The following is a 19,533-nucleotide window of genomic DNA, read 5'->3' as shown; positions in this document are numbered from 1 at the left end:
TGTGAGACGACGCTTGCTCGGCACGAGACGCCAACGTGCCACCAGGTGGGGCTGTTGTGCTTTTCCGTCACAGTGCTTGCGTGTTTAAAGGCAATATGGATGCATCTCCTTCATGCAGCATGTACGTCTACCTATTTATCCGCATTCACCGGTGTTTGTGGGTTTTATATTTACTAGCACTGCATCTAGAAGTGTTTATTGTGTTATGTTATATATATTATATTATAACCAGGTTGCTCTTATGAACAGGAGGCTGCGAAGTCGGTTACATTATTTCATTTCATTTATGCATGTTTTATAACCTAGGCGCTTAATATAAGCACAAGCAAACTATTCCCTGTTTGTTTTTGTATGTGTATGTGTTTCAAGGTTGAAGCATATTGCATATGTCATGAGATAAATATAATAACCGATAAATCCTCTAGATCATCGGTGCAGTTGTAGTGGATGGTGTTGCCCGAGCGAGGGCGGAGGTGTTCGAGACTTTTAACAAAAACTTTTGTCCTTGGAGCGCAGAATGTCAAGGGGGCTGTTAAGAACCATTCGATAAACGAGCCGGGAGTGATCGCGGGAATCATGCTCAGCGTCCTGGCAAGAGCGCCGGTGAGTGATCGTGATTAACACGAGAAAAAAGTCCAATAACCAAAATGACTCGTATTGTGACGGGGGGACACAGCGCGCGCACAACCAGGGTTCTGTTGGGTTGTTTGGCAACGACCAACTCGCGTGATGTACGCTGTCTAATTAAATGTTTTTCTTTTTAATGTAGGTCTCTTACGTGATGAATTCACTGCTCGTAATTCCACGTGTCGCATCACCTAATTTAAAAAACTCTTCTTGTTGAGTAGTAATATATCAAAAAAGCAAAATCAGGTTATTTCCCATGTGTTTACAGTCTACTATGTGAGAACTTTGCTCTGGCTACACAGTGTCGCGAGTGTTCTTCATAAAATAAGCTCAAGACTTAAAAAGATGCGGTGTAACAAAATGTTTATTATCAAGATTAGTGTCCTGAGGTAATTTTGACACGCAGAGAAGCGTAAGATAGGCATGGCGTAGTAGATTGGTAGGGATATGTGAATTTGCCCTTGAAATCCTGTGTTGACATCTAACAGAAATAAACACTGTAGTGTGTTTGTGTGGATTGACAGGCAGATAAATAAACAGATAGATAGATAAGCACTTTGTTTACACAGACCTCTGTCCGAAAAGTCCTGTTACTCAGAAGGCTTTGTATACTTCACTACAAGTCTTAATATTTCTACATACTACTATAATTAAAAATAAAAATATATATATATATATTACACACAAACACCATTTTATTAGGCTCAATTTGATAGTACCAGGTCTGACTTTTGCCTTTGCTTTTACGGCATAGATTCGAGAAGGTCCTGGAAACATTCCTCTGGGATTTTGGTCAGTACTAACATGACAGCGCCACATAGTCATGGTGCTGCGTATTGGTCGGCCACACATCCATGGCACGAACCTCCAGTTTGAGCTTTGTGACAGTTTGAGCTTTGTGGAAATCAGCCATCAAAGATGTGTGCCCTGTAGTCTTAAAAGGAGGTGTATGGTTAGCAGATATACTCAGGTAGGTCTGGGTGTTTAAACAATGCTCATTGGGTGTAGAAGGGTGCAAAGTGTGCCAAGAAAATATCCCCCATACTATTACACAACCACCAGCAGGCTTCACATACGATGCAGGACGGATCCGTGCTTTCATGTTGTTTACGCTGAATTTGGAGCCTGCTATCCAAATGTTACAGCAGGAACTGAGCCTGATCAGACCAGGCAACGTTTTCCCAATCTTTTGTTGTCCAGTTTTGGTGAGGCCGTGCAAACTGTGACCTTAGTTGTCTGGTCTTAAATGACAGGAGTGGCACCTGGCGTGGTTTCTACTGCTGTAGTTCCTGTTGTAATGAGGTTATTTGAGTTACTATTGCCTTTCTATCAGCTACATTGGGTCTGGCCATTCTCCTCTGACCTCTGGCATCAATAAAGCATTTAAACCCTAGAGATGGTTGTGCATGAAAATTCCAGTAGTCCATCTAGTACCCACAACCGTGCCATGATTTAAATCACCTTTCTTCCCCATCCTGATGCTCACTTTGAATGCTCTGTATTCCATTAGGTCATCTTGACCATGTGTACATGTTTTCCCAATAATGGGATTGGTTGATTACATATTTGTATTAATTACATTTCAATAGGTGTACCTACTACAGTGGCTGTGTGCAGGGCCGGAGTGGGCCACTTTTTTAGTCCGGGAGTTTCATGCCCATATCCGGCGCAAAATTATTTGTCCCTCCCAATCGGCCCAAACTAGAGCTTGACATGAGCCGGCCCATCGGGAATCCTCCCGAATCTCCCGATTAGTCACTCCGGCTCTGGCTGTGTGTGTGTGTATGTACACTATATTGCCAAAAGTATTCGCTCAACCTTCCTTGACTCACATATGAGCTTAAGTGACATCCCATTCCAAATCCATAGGGTTCAATATGACGTAGGCCCACCCTTTGCAGCTAGAACAGCACCAACTCTTCTGGGAAGGCTGTCCACAAGGTTTAGGAGTGTTTATGGGGATTTTTGACCATTTGTGAGGTCACATATTGATGATGGACAAAAAGGCCTGGCTCTCAGTCTCCGCTCTATATATACAGTGGCGGACTTAGCAATTTGGGGGCTCAAGGCGAATTTAGCTAGGGGGCCCATCAACATTAATATGCGAGAAATAAGTCAGCTAATCAGGGGGCCTCTACAGTGGGCTGCAGTGGGAGGGGTCCAAGGCAGTTGCCTAGCCACACCTCTATGCAAAGACCGCCTCTGTATGTGTGTGTGTATATATATATATATATATATATATATATGTATGTATGTATGTATGTATGTGTGTGTGTGTGGTGAGATATTGTTTACATAAATGCACATATGATGTGAAATCAAAACGTGTTTTTATGTTCACAGTCATGGGCGGGCATGGCATTGCCATCTCTCTTACTGAGGCCAGTGGCGGTGGTCAGCGTCATTGAGCGTTCCATGACCCATCAGGAGGCCTTGCCCAAGCTCCCGGTTCCGCCCCTCAAACAGACGTGCGAGCGCTACCTGTCCACGCTGGAGCCGCTCGTTACCAGCGAGGAGCTTGCCCACACGCGCACGCTCATAGCGGAGTTCCTCCGGTCCGGCGGGGTGGGCGACAGGCTTCAGAAAGGTCTGGAACGGAGAGCCCGCAAAACCGAGAACTGGGTGTGTAGTAGAAGCGCGCGCGCCCCTCCGTGTGAACCGCCCCTTTTGTCCTTCTTCTAATCGCTATTGGTAAATGTTATGATGCAGCTCTCTGATTGGTGGATGCAGTCAGTCTACCTGGATTCTCGAATGCCCGTCCCTGTGTACACCAGCCCGGCGGTGGTGTTGCCTCAAATGCATTTTCAAGACCAGCAGGGACAGATGAGGTACACTCAATGATGATGCAAATTTTGTACAGTAGGAAGGAGAAATAAATTTAGGTGTGTGCTATTTGACACACCATTAAAGCATTCAAAATATTTTTATTTATTGCTTCTTGAAAAAAACAAACAGGTTTGTATGCTCTGCTACACCAATCACTGTTTATAAGCTGATATTTGGAGTTTTAAATTGCAGTCTGACCTTTATACAGGCTTCTCATGTTCACACAGCTATTTTTAGCACATTTCTTTGGCCATAATAGATTTAACGTGCTTAAGTTCTCTACCACCCCCAAATAGCATATGGACGTACCGCAAACTTCAACTTCAGCAATGTTTCCCTTTTAGACTTGACCCCAAATCTATTCAGTCCCCATGTGCTTTGCCTCTGGGACTATGTCGTTTACACACAGGAAGTTAATACATTACAGCAATTAAGGGAAGCAAGTTTTTAATTTGCTAGTTCCCTTGATGGTGAGTTAGATTGCTTTGGTATTCAACAGTGGGGGGGGGGGGGGGGGGGTCAACTGCAAAGCTACTAATTTTTGAACACTGCAATCCAAAGACATTATCAAACTATTATTTTAAGATTTTAGACAACGGTTTTGAATAGAATGATGAGAAGTCATGGTTTGCTGCATCTGTACAGGTTTGCTGCCAAACTGATTGCTGGAGTTTTGGACTTCAAGAGAATGATTGACAAGTGGGTCCTAATCGATCGTTTGAGTTAATAACAGCTGGTTGTCTTGGATTTCTGTACTGTTAAGTGAAATGCCCAACTCTCGTTGTAGTAAGACGTTGCCCGTTGAGTACCTGGGAGGAAAGCCGCTGTGTATGAACCAGTATTACCAGGTACTGTCATCGTGCCGCATACCGGGCCCCAAGAAAGACACCGTGGTCAACTATGCAACTGGGACATCACCTTCAACACACATCACTGTGGTTCACAACTTTCAGGTAAGATGCAAGACAGTCAATGATGGTCAGTGCAAAGCAGAACATGATTTGGTCTTTTCAAAATGTACTAAATGACCAAAATGTAATTGCATTCAATGCAATTGTAATCCTTAATTGTAGCAAGAGCTATAGTGCAATTGTTTGTCATTTGCAGCCTCTTCCTCCATCTCTCTCTCTCTCTCTCCTGCCCCCTCTTCTCTCTGTGTCCCCCTCTCTTTCTCTCCAAGTTTTTTATTCTGGATGTCTACAGCAGCAATGGCATACCACTCACCGTAGATCAGATCTATGTGCAGCTGGAGAAGATCTGGAACTCTTCCCTTCAGACTAACAAGGAGCCCATTGGCATCCTCACCTCCAACCACCGCAACACGTGGGGCAAGGCCTACAACAACCTCATCAGGGGTAACCACGGCCCCTCTGATGGAGCTCCTGCAGGGTTGTGGCTGTGGTGTTGCTGGTCTGTGGCTTGATGGGTGAAGCTGGTTGGTGAACTAACTGATGACAATGGTGTGTGTGTGTGTGTGTGTGTGTGTGTGTGTGTGTGTGTGTGTATCTGTCTTAAAGACAAAACAAATAAGGAGTCAGTGCGTACGATCCAGAAGAGCATCTTCCTGGTATGCCTGGATGCCCCAATGCCACGAGTATCGGATGACATCTTCTACAGTAAGGTGGCCGCCCAGATGCTACATGGTGGGGGGAGCCGCTGGAACAGTGGAAACCGCTGGTTTGATAAAACACTGCAGGTCAGTAGTGTGGAACATGCACATGGTCCGAGTGGGTTACTTAGTGTCTGCAAAATGACGCATCCTGCTGATCCCAGAACAGCCTCCCATTGTTTTGTTGTTGGCTGTGTCTCTCTCCACTTCTCCACAGTTCATAGTGGGGGAGGATGGCTCTTGTGGACTGACCTACGAGCACGCCCCCTCTGAGGGACCTCCCATTGTGTTCCTAGTGGACCATGTGGTGAAGTATATGTAAGGGAGCGTAATTCATCATGTTTATTCTACTTGGCAAGTTAGAGGCTTCCCAAACATGCCCATCTGCACACGCCATTGAGCAAAGCCCAGACATCCTGCCATTGTCACAGCTTTGTCAGCAGTCACTGCAGTATGCAGAATGCCATTATTTCTTGCAGGACAGAGAGTTAAAAACATCTTGCTCAAAAAAAAAAAAAAAGCAATGTGTGTGTGTTCTATGTACATCCACGCCTTTACCCAGAGTTGGTCCTGAGAGGGTTATGGTAGTGTTTCAAACTATTAATTACTGGAGGAATGGGTAAGGTGGGCTAAGGAAGAGGAAGCCACATGTCACATGTGAAAGCTGCATGCAGAATTTTGCGTTCTGTGTGGAATGTGCTCGATATGTTTGTAACAGGAATAAAACGGAGTTTCGGCGAGCTCCCATGGTCCCGCTCCCCCTGCCGCAGAAACTGCGCTTCAACATAACACCGGAAATCAAGAAGGACATCGAGAAAGCCAAACAAAATATGAACATGTGAGCGCTACAGCCATGATGTCTAGTCGTATTTGGGTTGATGTTTGCAAAGCATTGACGCTAGCGTGTCCGTGTAAGGCCGAGCTGAAGCTTGTGCTCCCTCCTGGTGCCGTCATCCCATTGGACGATTCATGTGTTGTAATCGGAGTCCTCCTGTTTGGCAGAATGGTGCCTGACCTCGACGTTCGAGTGTTCAACTTCTCTCACTTTGGGAAGAAATATCTCAAGTCCATTAAGACAAGTCCAGACGCCTTCATCCAAATGGCTCTGCAGTTGGCCTACTACAGGTGTGTCAGAACTCAGGGTGATGTGGACTAATGGTAGCTGTTATCACACATCTTTAGCTATATGTTGCCTAAATTGCTTATGAAAACTGCCAATGTCGTGTCAGACAAGCCTATTCTTGCATGTGTGAAAAAACAGGTTTCAGGTTTTATGTATTTCCAGTTCAACACCCTTGGTGATATACAAAATTGCTTGTAACTCGGTCAGACTTTACCACAGACACATTAGCCTGGCTAACAACTAATGAGAGTTAGTAGGAACCAATTAGCATGACATCATTTACCTAATGGTCCACCACTAGCTTCTGTTCATCATTAACAATGCTACTCTTTTGAGTCAAGTTTTGCTTTACTACTAAAGTCAAGACACTTTACTACCAGCAACATGCAGAAATCCCTGAAAGTGGCAAACTAGCTTGTGTTGGTTCCATGACGTTGTGTTTTGCTTCCATGCAGGATGTACCAGACGTGCTGTCCGACCTATGAGAGCGCCTCCCTGCGCATGTTTAAACTGGGCAGGACCGAGGCCATCCGCTCAACTTCTACGGAGTCGCTTAGATTCGTTCAGGCTATGGATGACCAGTCCAAACAGGTCAGGCAGAGTTCGGAGCATCTTAGGCATGAGAGTAATAACCGTAGTATGTGAAATCTCCGTAGTCACGGCCATTATTGTGTTCATGATATTAAAAGCAAATACGAGCATAGTTCACATCATCTCTCATCACCTTATGGTAAACTGAAGTCATTTGTATTATATTGTACTGTTGTTTCAGGATCTGTACATAGTTATTACTTAACAATGTGTCATTTGTGTATAACTTGGCAGGATACAGAGAAGCTGGCTCTGTTAGAGCAGGCCATTCAGGCACATCGTGCTTATACACACATGGTAGGAGTCTAATTCTAATCTAGCATACAGTAACCTCATGAATACAACATACATGAATATATGAATACAATTGCAAATAAATAATAATAAGGCAGAGGGAAATTACAGCCCCTCTCATTCTGTAATTGTGATTCATCCCCCCAGGCTATCCATGGCCAGGCTATAGACCGGCATCTGCTGGGTCTAAGGATGCAGGCTATAGAAGATCTTACTTCTCTCCCCGAGATCTTCATGGATACGTCCTACGCTGTGGCCACGCACTTCAACCTTTTCAGTAGCCAAGTAAGTGTTTTCTCATTTCTGACCACAGGTGTTCAGCACCTACATAGGTACAGACATCAAGTAATAACACTTCAAGTATTGAATAAAAACTAAGAAAGATGAGTGTATTATAAAAACAGGATCATGTTAATAGATTCTCAAAATCTTTTATTCAATGTTCAGCTCTTTGAGTGCAGGATTCCTTAAGATTCATTCCTTTAGATTTAGATTACAGGCTAATCCCAAAATCATTGAACACATTTTTAAAGTTAAAGTGGTGCCATCATGCCTCTTCCAGGTGGGCTCAAAAACGGACTGTGTGATGTGTATCGGGCCCATGGTGCCAGACGGCTATGGGATCTGCTACAACCCAATGGCCAACCACATCCATTTAGCCGTGACCGCCTTCAACAGCTGCGAAGAAACCAATGCCACCCGGCTAGCAAAGCTTCTCAAGGCGGCGCTGCTCGATATGAAGTCTCTCGTGGAACAGACACTCAGGCCCTGAGGAGCAGCCCACCAGGCCCTGAGGAGCAGCCCACCAGGCCCTGAGGAGCAGCCCACCAGGCCCTGAGGATACTGCCTCACCTGCATGGTGTTGTCATACCCGACATGAACACAAAAGGACAGACAACACTCGTCCTTGCAGTTTACCTACCCTTCTCAGTATGAACCTCTAAAGAGTCGGTGGAACTCTGATCCCCTTAAAGAACATTGCAAAGTCATTCATGACTCATGGGATTTTGTTGGGTTTTTTTTGTTGTTGTTGTTTTTTTCTGGTTTCTGTCTGAAGGTTTGCTATGAGGAGATTCCATATCACAAGCACATTAGTGTAATTAAAAGGACTGAAGAATATTTATAGTTAATGTATTCAGTGAGATAAATATACCGTACGTGTGGATACAGTACATGTCAGCTGTGGGATCTACAAACTTGTTTATACAAGAGGTGAAGGGGGAAAAACCATTCAGATTTCATGTAGATACAAAAAAAAAAACTGAATCAGATGACGATTCCTGCTGTTTGGAACTGGCTTGCTGTATTTTGAAGGAACAACTGTCTGTTCCTCATACTTGCTAATAATGAACGAGCACGAAAGGATCCATTAGGATTATGAGCTTTATGGGATAATGCAAATAATATTTTATTAATGTATTTATGCTTATTGTGGCACACTCTTGTGCACTTTCTTGTCGTTAAATATACTGCCATTTTTCAGTGAAGCAGTCTAGTGCTTTAAACGTATGAGGCTAAATTAATTTGGGTTCCTCAGGTTTAATATGGAAATACTCTGCCCTAAATGATCCTTTCATGTGCTGGTATTCGCCATGGAACTCCATTTCGGCCCTGCTCCCAGTGGATATCCAGTGGAAGAGCTGTGTCCCTTTGAAGACTGTGGTTTTTACAGCATCTACATCCCGGATCTGGGAGGGGGAAAAAAAAAAACAACAACTGTTGGTTTTTCAACAGAAACTCTTCATAAACATCAACGGTGTCCTCCTTATGTCTGGCTAGTGGCTTCCTGCTTCCTGCCGCACTTCAGTCTGGATAGTTGAGATCTCAAATGCACATGGGAATGGACAAACATGCATGTTTAGATTGGAGTGGGGTAATGGGAGGCACTCACCAGCACATATGTGGAGTGTGGGGAGGTCGTGTTGAGAACCGACAGGGCTCTGATCTGTATCCTCAAGGCGGGCGGCGCATCGATGAACACTCGACAAGACCGAGTGTCTGAGGAGGACGCGGACGGCGAACTCCTGACCGAGTTCTCGATCAGACCGGAGGGAGAGAACAGCTGAACGTCACAATCTGGCGGATGGGGGCGGTACAGCTTAGCACAGTCTCAATCTGGGATCAACTCAACTCAAATTTTTTGAAAGACGAATTCTTAGACCGACCTTCACGGTGGCTTTCTTTTGGGTTTCTTGCGCTCTGATAGGACAGCACCACTCCGTTGCCGGGTGCGAGGCGGCTCTGCCGCACCAATAGTACGTTAGAACGTGAAGTCACTGACTTTCCTGCCACCTTTTCACAGAATCTCCTCAACGATAGCCTCTCGTAAAGGGCAAGACTCTCCTCTGAAAACACACACACACAAACACACAACATCCTCATTCTCAACCTTGCATCTTTTTAAACTCTTGCATCTTTGTGCAAGTTTACTCACTTTGCCTGCAGTTAAGAGAGCTAGACTCGATTTTGATTTGGATGACTTCATCGAGAGGACGTCCAATTGCGATGAAACATCTTCTCTCTGTGACATTGCGTAGGTCAATGGTGCCTGTATCCTTAAGAAAGAGCTGTCCACACGGACCTGAAGCAAAACGATGCAGCGGTCGATGGCTAACATCTCAAGGAGATCTGACCTCTTCCGCCATATTCCACACCCACCTACCAATTAATTCCTCAGTCCATTCTTTCTTAAAACCATGGATATCCATAACTAGAAACAGTATGCTTTATGTCCATATACATAAACATGGATGTCCACTACATTGTTAAACAAGACTTTCTACATTTTCTAATGCAATTATGTAATATACTGCCTTTATGCTGTAACCCACTGCTCAAGGGGGGCAGTGTTGGAGGCACAGTGATGCCTTCCACCACTGGGGCTGTAGGTGGCGCTGTAGGTAAACCATCGCCAATCCTTCCACTCATCTCAGTTCCTCTAGCAGGTGCCGATGGGGCCTTCATCTCTTCATCTGGGAGCCTGGCTTTCTTCTGTTTGCTCCGGGGTGACGGTGCCTGGGTAGGAGGGTCGCCGGACCCCCGTGTGGGGCTGGAGGGTGTGAAACACTCTGAGCTGTGGCAGGCCTGGATGGTGATTGGTTTGGGGAGGTGAGCACATAGGAGAGGGCTGACACGTAGAGGGCTGGTTGGGCCAAGACACGAGACAGCCCGAGACTGGATCCCATAACCACATGAGATCGAACACTACAAGACAGAAAACCGGGGGGGGGGGGGGGGGGGGGGGGGGATTCTGGATGAGATCTTGGAATAAGTGCTAGCCCTGTCACTTCAGTTTGTATAAGAAGAGGGGAATGTTGAGATATGCTATGGATATCATCAAACCCAAGTCTAAGGTTTGTACTAGGGACGTTACATGGCGAGTTTGTCTTCTCCGTGTGGTGGTGGTGGTGTACCTCACTCCACTCCTCAGTGGCCCAGTGGAAGGAGCAGATCTGTGGGAAGCAGGGCACCGTGAGGGGAGGTTTCCTGGCTGCCTCGCACTGCTCCTCCCCAACCCCTCTCTCCTCCCCGCCATCGAAGCGCACACACCACACCTCCCTCGTGGCCACGCCCAGACCGCAAGACACCGAACACGGAGCCTGCTCACCAACCTGCCATCTGTACCCAAAAACATAACTCAGAATACGAATGTGCTGTGTTCACAAAACAAGATGTTCTCAGCGTACAGTTCCACTACTGAAATAGAACCGGCGAGTGTGTTTTCTCAAATCCAGCACACCTGACTCAGCTGATGAAGACTGCATAATGAGTTATGCACATGTCGGAGCAGGAAAACATTACGCTCCTCAGTTTTATGTGCTCAAAACCGAAATAACTTTCTTTTATGACCTTTTATAAAGTTAAAAAATTATATAAAAACTGTTTTGTGAAATGTTTGTTTTCTAAAGATACTGTACAAAAATTACCTCACATTTTGAGAAGACACTTCCTGTAAGCCAGTATAAAACACATTGTGTGCTCTAAGTTGTACGTGAGTTGTGTGTCGGTTCACCTAGCAGGACATGCTTCGGTGTTACACGTCACCACCTCTAGAGGCTTCGGAGCCGCTCGACAGTGAGAGTCCGCCAGCACCACCTCCTGGGTCCCCTCTCCCTCCGCAGCCTGCCGAGAGCAATACAGCACCCTCCTCGCTACACCACCACCACAAGACACACTGCACACTCCCTGCATATATCGCCACCTGGTGGACATGGATAAACATGACGAGAGATAGTATTGAACAGCAATGTCATACAATTACCCTTCTGTTGTGTTGTTTGCTTATTGAATTTGGTGACCAAATGATATTGACTGCTCAATGATAAGTTGGCTTACAGTCATCTACAAAAGTGCACAATTTAAACATGGCTAATAATTATAAGCAACACCAGTGTTGTATGGACACACGCACATAACAGGGCATGGTGACAGGACACAGCTCTGCATATACGGCTCAGGCTTGCTGAAGCGGTCACACAGGAACTCTGGGACATCCAGACGTGACTTGTGATCCACACATGAGAACCATATCTGCTGCGTGCCTGTCAACACACACCAACACAAGGAATGAATGGTGCCATAGAACGTGTTTTCACAGTGTGCGTTCTGAAGACATTTAAATGGGTATATATTGGTCTGTCTTTGGCGATTTATTCATTAACAGGATTCAGTATATGTGTATTGTGTACCATTCCCACAAGTCTTAGTGCAGTGGCCAATCACAGGGCTCCACACGTACACGGCAGCTGATCTGGATCGGGGCATTAAAGGACGTAGGCTGTGGTTCTGTTGAGCCTAAAACACAACAGTCTACTACAGCCCTCTCCATGTTTTTTAGATTATTTAAAAAATCTATTTTATATAATTTTTTTATTTTAACTCTTTTTACCTCTGCATGTGTCTCCCAGCCTATAGGGCAGACGTCCACCACGCAGGGTACATACTCCGCAGGGCCAGGGAGGGGGCAGAGCGTGGCGTTTACCACGCCGTCTGCTCCACGGTGGAAGCGGACGCACGACACTGCCCTGCGGGCCTCGCCTGGACCGCACAGTGCCGAACACGCCCCGGGCTCCGAGACTTTCCACCTGCACCACACACACACACACACACACACACACACACACCATAAACACACGCATTCATATCCACCACCACATGCACATCATCTCACCACAGTAACCATTACATAACTGTTAGGTTTAAACTAACACCGACTTAACATTGCTTGAAAAGAAATGTCAAATGCACAATAAAGAATGCACATTAGTGTTGCAAAAAAGAAATAAAAAAACTCCCCATACCTGGCAGGACAAAGTTGGGGGTTGCAGGCCTCTGTCGCTGGCGGTTTAGTTATCTCAGGGCATTCAGAATCCGGCACCACCAACGTTTCTTTCCCCTGCTTCTGTCTGCAGACCACAGAGCGCACCCGCTCCCCCCCACCACAGGGGGCGCTGCAGGGACCAAACTCATCGACCATCCAGCTGCAAAGTAAAGAAGTCTACACGTACTTGGATTTTGGAATGCAAGCAATATTTTTTCTTGAGTGAATGTAAAAGAAAATTGTGTGTATTTGGGTAAATAAAATACACTGAAATATCATTTAATTTCATTTTGTCAGAGACTTAAATCCAGAACCTTTACGTCTGGATTTTCACCAATTCCATTCAGCAATGCTACACTAGTTAGTTTTTAACCATTTTAACATAATAATTAGCTTCTAACACTTTACACGGCTCAAAAATATCTTATGCATATGGACTGTGCGAGGTGCGGGAACCTGGCAGGACAGTCAGACAGGGAGCAGGGCTGTAGTACATCTGGTCCTGGGAGCACTGGACCACAGAGATGCTCCTCTACGTGTTCCTTGGTCCTCACATCAACACACTCCTGCTTTACCCACAGGACCCCTTCAGTCAGATTCCACAGAGAAGCCACATCCACACCCCCCAGACAAGAAGCATTACGAGAGGTTCAGGTCTCACTGTTACGTCATCGTTACGGCACTCTGTCGTGTCTCAAACTCTCTTTCCCTCGTGTTTTGTTTGGGGTTTTTTTTTTTTGTACCTGAGCCACAGGTAACAGAACACGGAGAAATTACGGTGGCCCACTGGGCCTTAGGGACGTCCTCGACTGAAATGCTGTCAGGCACATAGTACTCATAGGTGATGTTTGGACTCGTCATTTCTCCATATTCCTTCCCATATTTTATATATACCTAAGAAAACAAGTCACCAAAATCTTTACACTACCGTTTATACAGTGAATCGCTAAAACAAATGCGTTTAGCGCACAGCCACGGGCGGTTGGGCCGCTCGCCTGAACGAGGATCTTCTCTGTGATTGGCCCGGGCAGGGTGAGCTCCTCGCTGTGAGGCAACAGCTCGGGTGTGAGGTAGAGGCGGTAAATGAGGCGTCTCTCCTCCAGAGGTGAGGGGTGGGTGGTGTTTAGGGCCACGTCTCCACTTCCAGCCACCACATATTCATCATTCACCAGCACCGCTGCACAGAGACAAACACGGGGCCCCTTTGGTAGAGTCTGTGGACTGCCTCACTTCCCTACAAAGGCTACAGGACACCGGGTGGCGTGACGGCTAACAGACTTACCCAGGTGTGTGAAAACTGGGTTCAAGTTAATCACGTGAACCCGAGAGGCGTTCACCGGCAGTACGAGCAAAGTCACGTACCCTTAAAAGAAAGAGCGGCAGAAAAAAGTAAGAAAATATAAATTTTAAAAAGAGTAGTGTACTCACAAAGACGATAGCTGTGCCAGTGTAGGACGAACCCACAGTACCTTTGGTGTCTCCACCTGTGTAGGTGCCGGAGATGTGCTGGCAGGTGGTGCCTTTTCCTCCACAGACTCCGCACACATCCTCCACCTTCCCAGAGTTCAACACTCCATCACAACCGAACAGCTAAGAAAACCCCACAAGAAGTATCAAAGCAACATGCATTTGGCAGGTGAATTCTTCTAGGATGCTTCCAGGACCATTGTGCAACGCAGTCGATCACAGGTGCAAACAAAAGTGCGATAATAAAAATGAAATGCATGTTCAATACTTATGGTAACATATAGGGTACTTGTGGCAGCATATAGCACTGACCAGTATGCAGCTTTGAGTAAAGTGAGTGGATGGATAGCAAAAAATCATATATATTTTATATATTTATATATATATATATATATATATATATTTTTTTTTTTTTTTTTTATCTACATTGGTCATATCAGCAATTTTAAACTTTTTTTAATGAATTCTCCTCAGGGACGTTGATGTGGTATATCACATAATTATGCAGATGGGCTCATGCAGTGTCTGCCATTGGTATGACATTACCTGACACTTCCCACTGAGGCATGCGGTCACTATGCCGGCAGGTACGGGGTCGTCAGGTTCACACCGTGTCCCATCGATGAACTGAACCCCACGGCTCACCATGAAGTCCTCCTGACTGGAGCGACAAGTCAGCTTACACTGAGCATCACCTGAGCGGGACGTACCAAGTGACAAACGGGGGTGGACAAGTGTTCACTATCGCAATTGAAGTGAATGTTATTTTGTTAGGGTGATGTTCTATTTCAGTATGTAGCCAACCTGAGACGAAACCAATCGCAGGTATCCAGGTGTAGACGGAGGCTGAATAGGGAGGGACCGAGAGGGGTTGCTGGTCCGTGTCTGAACACTGCTGGGCCATAAACCTGAGCTGGCTGGTCTCGCATGGCTAAGAAAAGGTCAAAGGTTCACAGGGTCATCAGAAACAGCTGCCAAGCATACAGTAGCTGAACCAGCTTAAAGCAAAGGTCTTGGCCCACATGCTGATTACAGAGTCTCTAAGTTTCTAAATGAGGGAGTCCTTGCATAACACTAAAAAAGAAGCAAGCAAAGTCATTATCTGCATTGTCATTATCAGCACTTGATTTCTTAACTAGTCCATTAAATCAAATGAATGAATATAAATAAATTAATAAACAAATAAACCCCCACAGGTGTAAATTTTGCAGCAACACTGTAGTTACTATTCTAACAGCAATTCTGTTGCTATGAATGGAAACCCCAAATCAGCCATGCAACACAACACATCTGCCTGCTGTGGTGGTCCAGGGAACTATAGAGGCCTAGTGTAAACATGACCACTGGAATTGTACCTGTCGAAGACAAAGTTCAGCCTCTGTGTCTTCTCCAACACACTCTCTCCCTCCAAATGCCGGCCTGCAAACAAACACACATACGGTTAAAGAATGACAGGTAACAGAGGCTGTGTGATTACTGAAACACTTGCTATTGATGGAATAAATAATCTAATTTTACCTTAGGGACAGTAAAGCTGTATATAGTTATTATACAACATGCAATTGTATATAAAAATATTGTATATAAAAAATATTATTTTTATTATTATTTGTGTTATACAATTACAAACAGACCATTTTGTTTTTTTCTTTTGAAGAGGTGAACATTTACACTTATAGAAACCCACAATATACACGCAAAGAACACACACACACACACACACACACACACACACACACCTGGGATTGTTGCACTCTCTCTTACGGGAAGTGACTCCACCTCCACAGGTGCGTGAGCAGGGGGAGAATCCAGACCAGGAGGACCAGGAACCATGGACCGCCATGGAGGAGCTCAGCTTGGATGGAGACACACACCGGCCCTTCAGACACCACTGGGTGACAAGACAGGGATTACGTTCACCAGAAATGCCCACTTAAGGATCCGCCTGTACAAAGAAACGCACCGCACGTGCAATCAAAATCAAAAAACCCTGAAGAAAAATCCAGCCAGTCGGCCAATACCTGGTTCGGCCCACACTCTGTACCGTCCAATAGCGGCACAAGCAGGCGGGTGCACGAGCTTCTGTCGCCAGGGATGACATGGCAAGACAGAACACGACAGGTTGCCTAGAGACATCATTCATAAAGTCTATAAACCAGCAAAAAAAATGTAAGGACCTGAAAGACAGCAATCAATATCGAGCTCCGGCTCAATATCCTCGGGTCATCTGTAGTGAGGCCCGTACCATGTCGTTGCTGGCGAAAGAGCAGGCGGTGGCGGCGTTCCCGAACGCTATACGACACTGATCGTCCACTCCATAATACAGGCCTGGCTTCCATCCCTGCAGGGAGCCTCCCGGTTCTGGAACATTCTTCACACATTCGGCCTTACCTGCACTACAGGGCAGGTCGTAGGTCTGTACTGGTTTTGAAGACTGGACACACTCAAATCACAGCCAAATAACACACAAGGTTTTGATGTACAATCTAAACCTTTATGTTTATTCTTATGTGTATATGATCTGAAGCAGTGTTTCTCATCCCAGTCTTCAAGGTCAGCTCACCGTTTTGCTCTATCCAGTCAGCTCGAAGGCCTTAAGGACTATGGCGCCCATATTGTGCAGGGTGTACTCAGGGCAGTGAGGGGTAGACTACCTGAAGAAGTTAAGCAGCTGGGCCTTGCTGCACTGGGACCAGGTGAGATCCACACTGTTGTAACCGCCATCGGATGCCATTATAAACCCACCGCTGCTGCAGGTGTTACCAGCACCATCGTGGTTTACGCCCAAACTAGAATAAAAGTCACATGGTTCTGATGTATGATAAAATAATTTTTTTAAGATATTCCGCTAACGTAATGTTTCATTTGGCCTCAAACACATCGCATCTATTCTTACCTGTGTCCAATTTCATGTGCAATGGTAATTCCGAGGTCAAAACCTGTATCCTCTGTAACTACACAGTTCCATTGGCTAGAACAGACTCCGCCTAACTGGGTCATGCCCCTCACCAGTTTATTTCCATTTGGCAGTACCAGATCAAACCTGTTCGATTGTGAGATGGAAAGGACTGAGTATAAATGAACAGTCACAACATCTCATTTCTAAACATAATGATACATTAGAATAGTATGGAGTTCACACCTTGTGATGTACAGAAGTAAATCTGCATGCAGAGGGTTGACATCAGTGGGGGGGTTGACCTTACGACCCCACTCACAAACACTCCTTAGAGAGGAGGTGATGTTGTCAGAGATGTGAATGTCTGGCTGTGAATGAAAGAACCTCGCTGTGGGTGTGACGCGGCACAGCAGGGCACTACAACGTAGTGATTCGGTGTCGTGTGCAACTCGGCCTGACCTCTTACCTCCGGCTCGGTGAGAATCATCATGCGCACAAGGTGAACTCTCATGTTTGCTCCCAGGGTCACGTCTCGTAACAGCTCTGAGGCCTGCCGAGGGCAAAGAGACGTAAGAAGTTGAAACCCTTCCGTTAACACGCACACTCGGAGCGGCCTGTTGTGAAAGTGCTGTAAAACATGCATCCGTGGGCACCATGGCAGCGTAAGATTGTGTTAGAACACACGTACTATGTTCAGGTTGGTGAGGATGTATCTCTCAGTGTCCTGTTTGTGAACCTCGTAGACATCAGGGCCTACCACTACCAACAGCTCTAAATGAGTGAGCTGAGGCCCAGTAAATGATCTCCGTAACATATGATGACCTATGAGAGAATACAGTACACAGAATACCTAAAAGCAGGAAACATCTCAGGTACAGTACATGTACATCATTAGAATTATATTTTATGAATTGTCAGTACACAGATCTGGAGCAAGAAAGCACATTTAAATGATCTTAATTTTTTTTTTTTTTTGCAGTACGGTGGTCACTCACTGTGTGACTGTATAGAGCGTGGCTTCACAGGCGAGGGGCGGAGCCACACGAGGTGTGGTACACCTGGGAGTCTGTCTACACTGCTTCTCAACTGGTCTGAATGGATTTGGAGCAGTGGACGAATATGTAACTTTCTCTGTCCCTTTTCTGAATCGATGAGTATCAGACCTTGCTGAGGAGAAATCAGAGGTGTCAATTCCAGGTTCAGAAAGTAAAAGTCCTCACCAGGATTTTGCTCAGGCTTCCTGGATTGTGTTGATTCCACTAATTTTACCTGGATTGCACTAATTTGAAAATCTAGCAAGCTTGTGCAAAATCCTGGTGAGGACTTTTACTTTCTGAACCTGGAACTGACACCTCTAAGAGATTGACTGTAATCAACTGTTTGACCAATCCACCAACAAACCAATCAACCAACCAGTCAACCCACAATATTAAACTGGTCACAAAATTTGGATTATGCTATTGTGTCAGTTCCTTCAAAATAATAATTACACAAAAGAAAAAAAAAGTAATCCATAAAATGAAAAAACATCTTACAAGTTTTCCGTGGTACATGGAAATAAGACTTCTGCTGCTGTCTGGCTCTGGCAAATGAAGTTGCTCACAGCACATCATATCATTCCTCTTAATTTCGCTGAATGTGGAGTTAATGGCGGTCTCCAGGACGGGCGGACAGAAGAAGGACTGCTCCGTTCCGTGTTGGCCCAGCTTGAAGAGCTTCCCTTGGGCTTGAAATAAGCACTGCCATGGACTGCTGTGAGTTTCATCCCTGAAGCAATTTACCCACACTAGTTCAAACTCAGGCACTAAGGAGGAAAGAGTTGCAGACGCTAGCATGAAATGCACTTTCAGTTTATAACCACGAATTTATGCATATATTTCACTACGTCAGCCTTACCCATTGTCACTAAATCTGTGTCAGAATAATAAAATTTATCTTGAAGTGTCAGCGACAGCAAAGAATCCTAAAGATAAAATAGAAAACATCAAGACAGTATTTAAACCTAAATGAAACTCCCAAAGCTTTGCGTTAGAGGTATTTTGCAGGAATTTTCCAGGTATCTGAAAGTGTTTAAATTACAAAAAAAAAAAATGGGTAAAGGTCAGTGTTTTTTTAGATCTGTTATGACTTGTGAAAAAAATCCCTTCCCAACAAGCCTAAATCACCCACTTACCTTTTCCAGGGAAAACCGAGAGGTCAACAAAGCCTTGTCCGCCAGAAGGGAAACCAGAAAGAGTGACAAAAGAGCTGTCATGTTTCATCAAAGTTTCCAAGAAAGGATATTTTTAAAATATCTGTGCGTCTGATAGAGTTCAAACTAGCTCAGTGCTGTAGTGGTGCCACGTTTTTCGGTTGCATTGATTTAAACAATCATCTTTTCTTGTTAAAACCTAGACATAAGTATCAAATTAGAACTAGTCAGGGACTGTACAAATCCTCTGGCAAATGTAGATTGACAAATGACCAGCACTTTTGTTGACATAATGGTTTGAGTAAGAGGGGAGAAAAACAATACTGCAAAATGTGATTGGTTCTTAGCTGATAAGCCATGTCCAACAGATGAGCCACTGGTGTAGACTGAACACTGGAATGATGTACCTTACGGTATATCACAGTAAGAATTTTGCAAACACAGAACATATCATCCTTTACATATTTGTATTACTGTTTTCATTACACTTTCAGTTATTTATTTGTAGAAACGCACCGAACTACTAGTTTTCGTTCAATTCCAATTGTCTCCAGTCATAATATTTGCAGGCGCAGCATATGTCGCA

General features: G+C 45.0%; 2 protein-coding genes across 4 annotated transcripts; one reads left to right on the top strand and one right to left on the bottom strand.

The window, feature by feature from the left end:
* The first annotated feature begins 10 nt into the window (after nt 1-10).
* Nucleotides 11-8,557, top strand: LOC143490362 (carnitine O-acetyltransferase). 2 transcript variants are annotated; one of them, XM_076989064.1, is made up of 15 exons: nt 11-121; nt 517-603; nt 2,971-3,249; nt 3,337-3,455; nt 4,099-4,152; nt 4,241-4,406; nt 4,634-4,808; nt 4,971-5,149; nt 5,280-5,380; nt 5,781-5,900; nt 6,065-6,187; nt 6,641-6,776; nt 7,011-7,073; nt 7,218-7,355; nt 7,633-8,557. In XM_076989064.1, the coding sequence occupies exons 1-15, from the start codon at nt 113-115 to the stop codon at nt 7,840-7,842; spliced, it is 1,959 nt and encodes a 652-aa protein (XP_076845179.1). In that variant the 5' UTR covers nt 11-112; the 3' UTR covers nt 7,843-8,557. The 2 variants fall into 2 exon arrangements, with proteins under 2 accessions (XP_076845179.1, XP_076845178.1); XM_076989063.1 differs by lacking the exon at nt 11-121 and having other exon boundaries at nt 446-603.
* On the bottom strand, nt 7,486-19,430 carry adamts13 (ADAM metallopeptidase with thrombospondin type 1 motif, 13). 2 transcript variants are annotated; one of them, XM_076989058.1, is made up of 31 exons: nt 18,930-19,430; nt 18,653-18,719; nt 18,292-18,560; nt 17,752-17,923; nt 17,445-17,578; nt 17,223-17,306; nt 17,000-17,124; nt 16,754-16,900; nt 16,512-16,646; nt 16,103-16,253; nt 15,879-15,983; nt 15,597-15,748; nt 15,213-15,276; nt 14,662-14,788; nt 14,404-14,552; nt 13,860-13,980; nt 13,673-13,753; nt 13,386-13,567; nt 13,134-13,284; nt 12,847-12,976; nt 12,371-12,550; nt 11,959-12,154; nt 11,759-11,864; nt 11,482-11,611; nt 11,083-11,271; nt 10,484-10,688; nt 9,902-10,274; nt 9,505-9,651; nt 9,236-9,415; nt 8,962-9,146; nt 7,486-8,758 (listed from the first exon to the last, which is right to left on the bottom strand). In XM_076989058.1, exons 1-31 carry the CDS (start codon nt 19,008-19,010, stop codon nt 8,585-8,587), a joined length of 4,692 nt encoding a protein of 1,563 aa, XP_076845173.1. In that variant the 5' UTR covers nt 19,011-19,430; the 3' UTR covers nt 7,486-8,584. The 2 variants fall into 2 exon arrangements, with proteins under 2 accessions (XP_076845173.1, XP_076845174.1); XM_076989059.1 differs by lacking the exon at nt 13,134-13,284 and having other exon boundaries at nt 13,319-13,567.
* Nucleotides 19,431-19,533: the final 103 nt, after the last annotated feature.

This window comes from Brachyhypopomus gauderio, unplaced genomic scaffold (genome assembly GCF_052324685.1).
Source record: "Brachyhypopomus gauderio isolate BG-103 unplaced genomic scaffold, BGAUD_0.2 sc65, whole genome shotgun sequence".
In the NCBI taxonomy this organism is placed as follows: Eukaryota; Metazoa; Chordata; class Actinopteri; order Gymnotiformes; family Hypopomidae; genus Brachyhypopomus; species Brachyhypopomus gauderio.
Note: the sequence above shows the minus strand (reverse complement) of the source record. Positions and strands in the feature narration are given on the sequence as shown.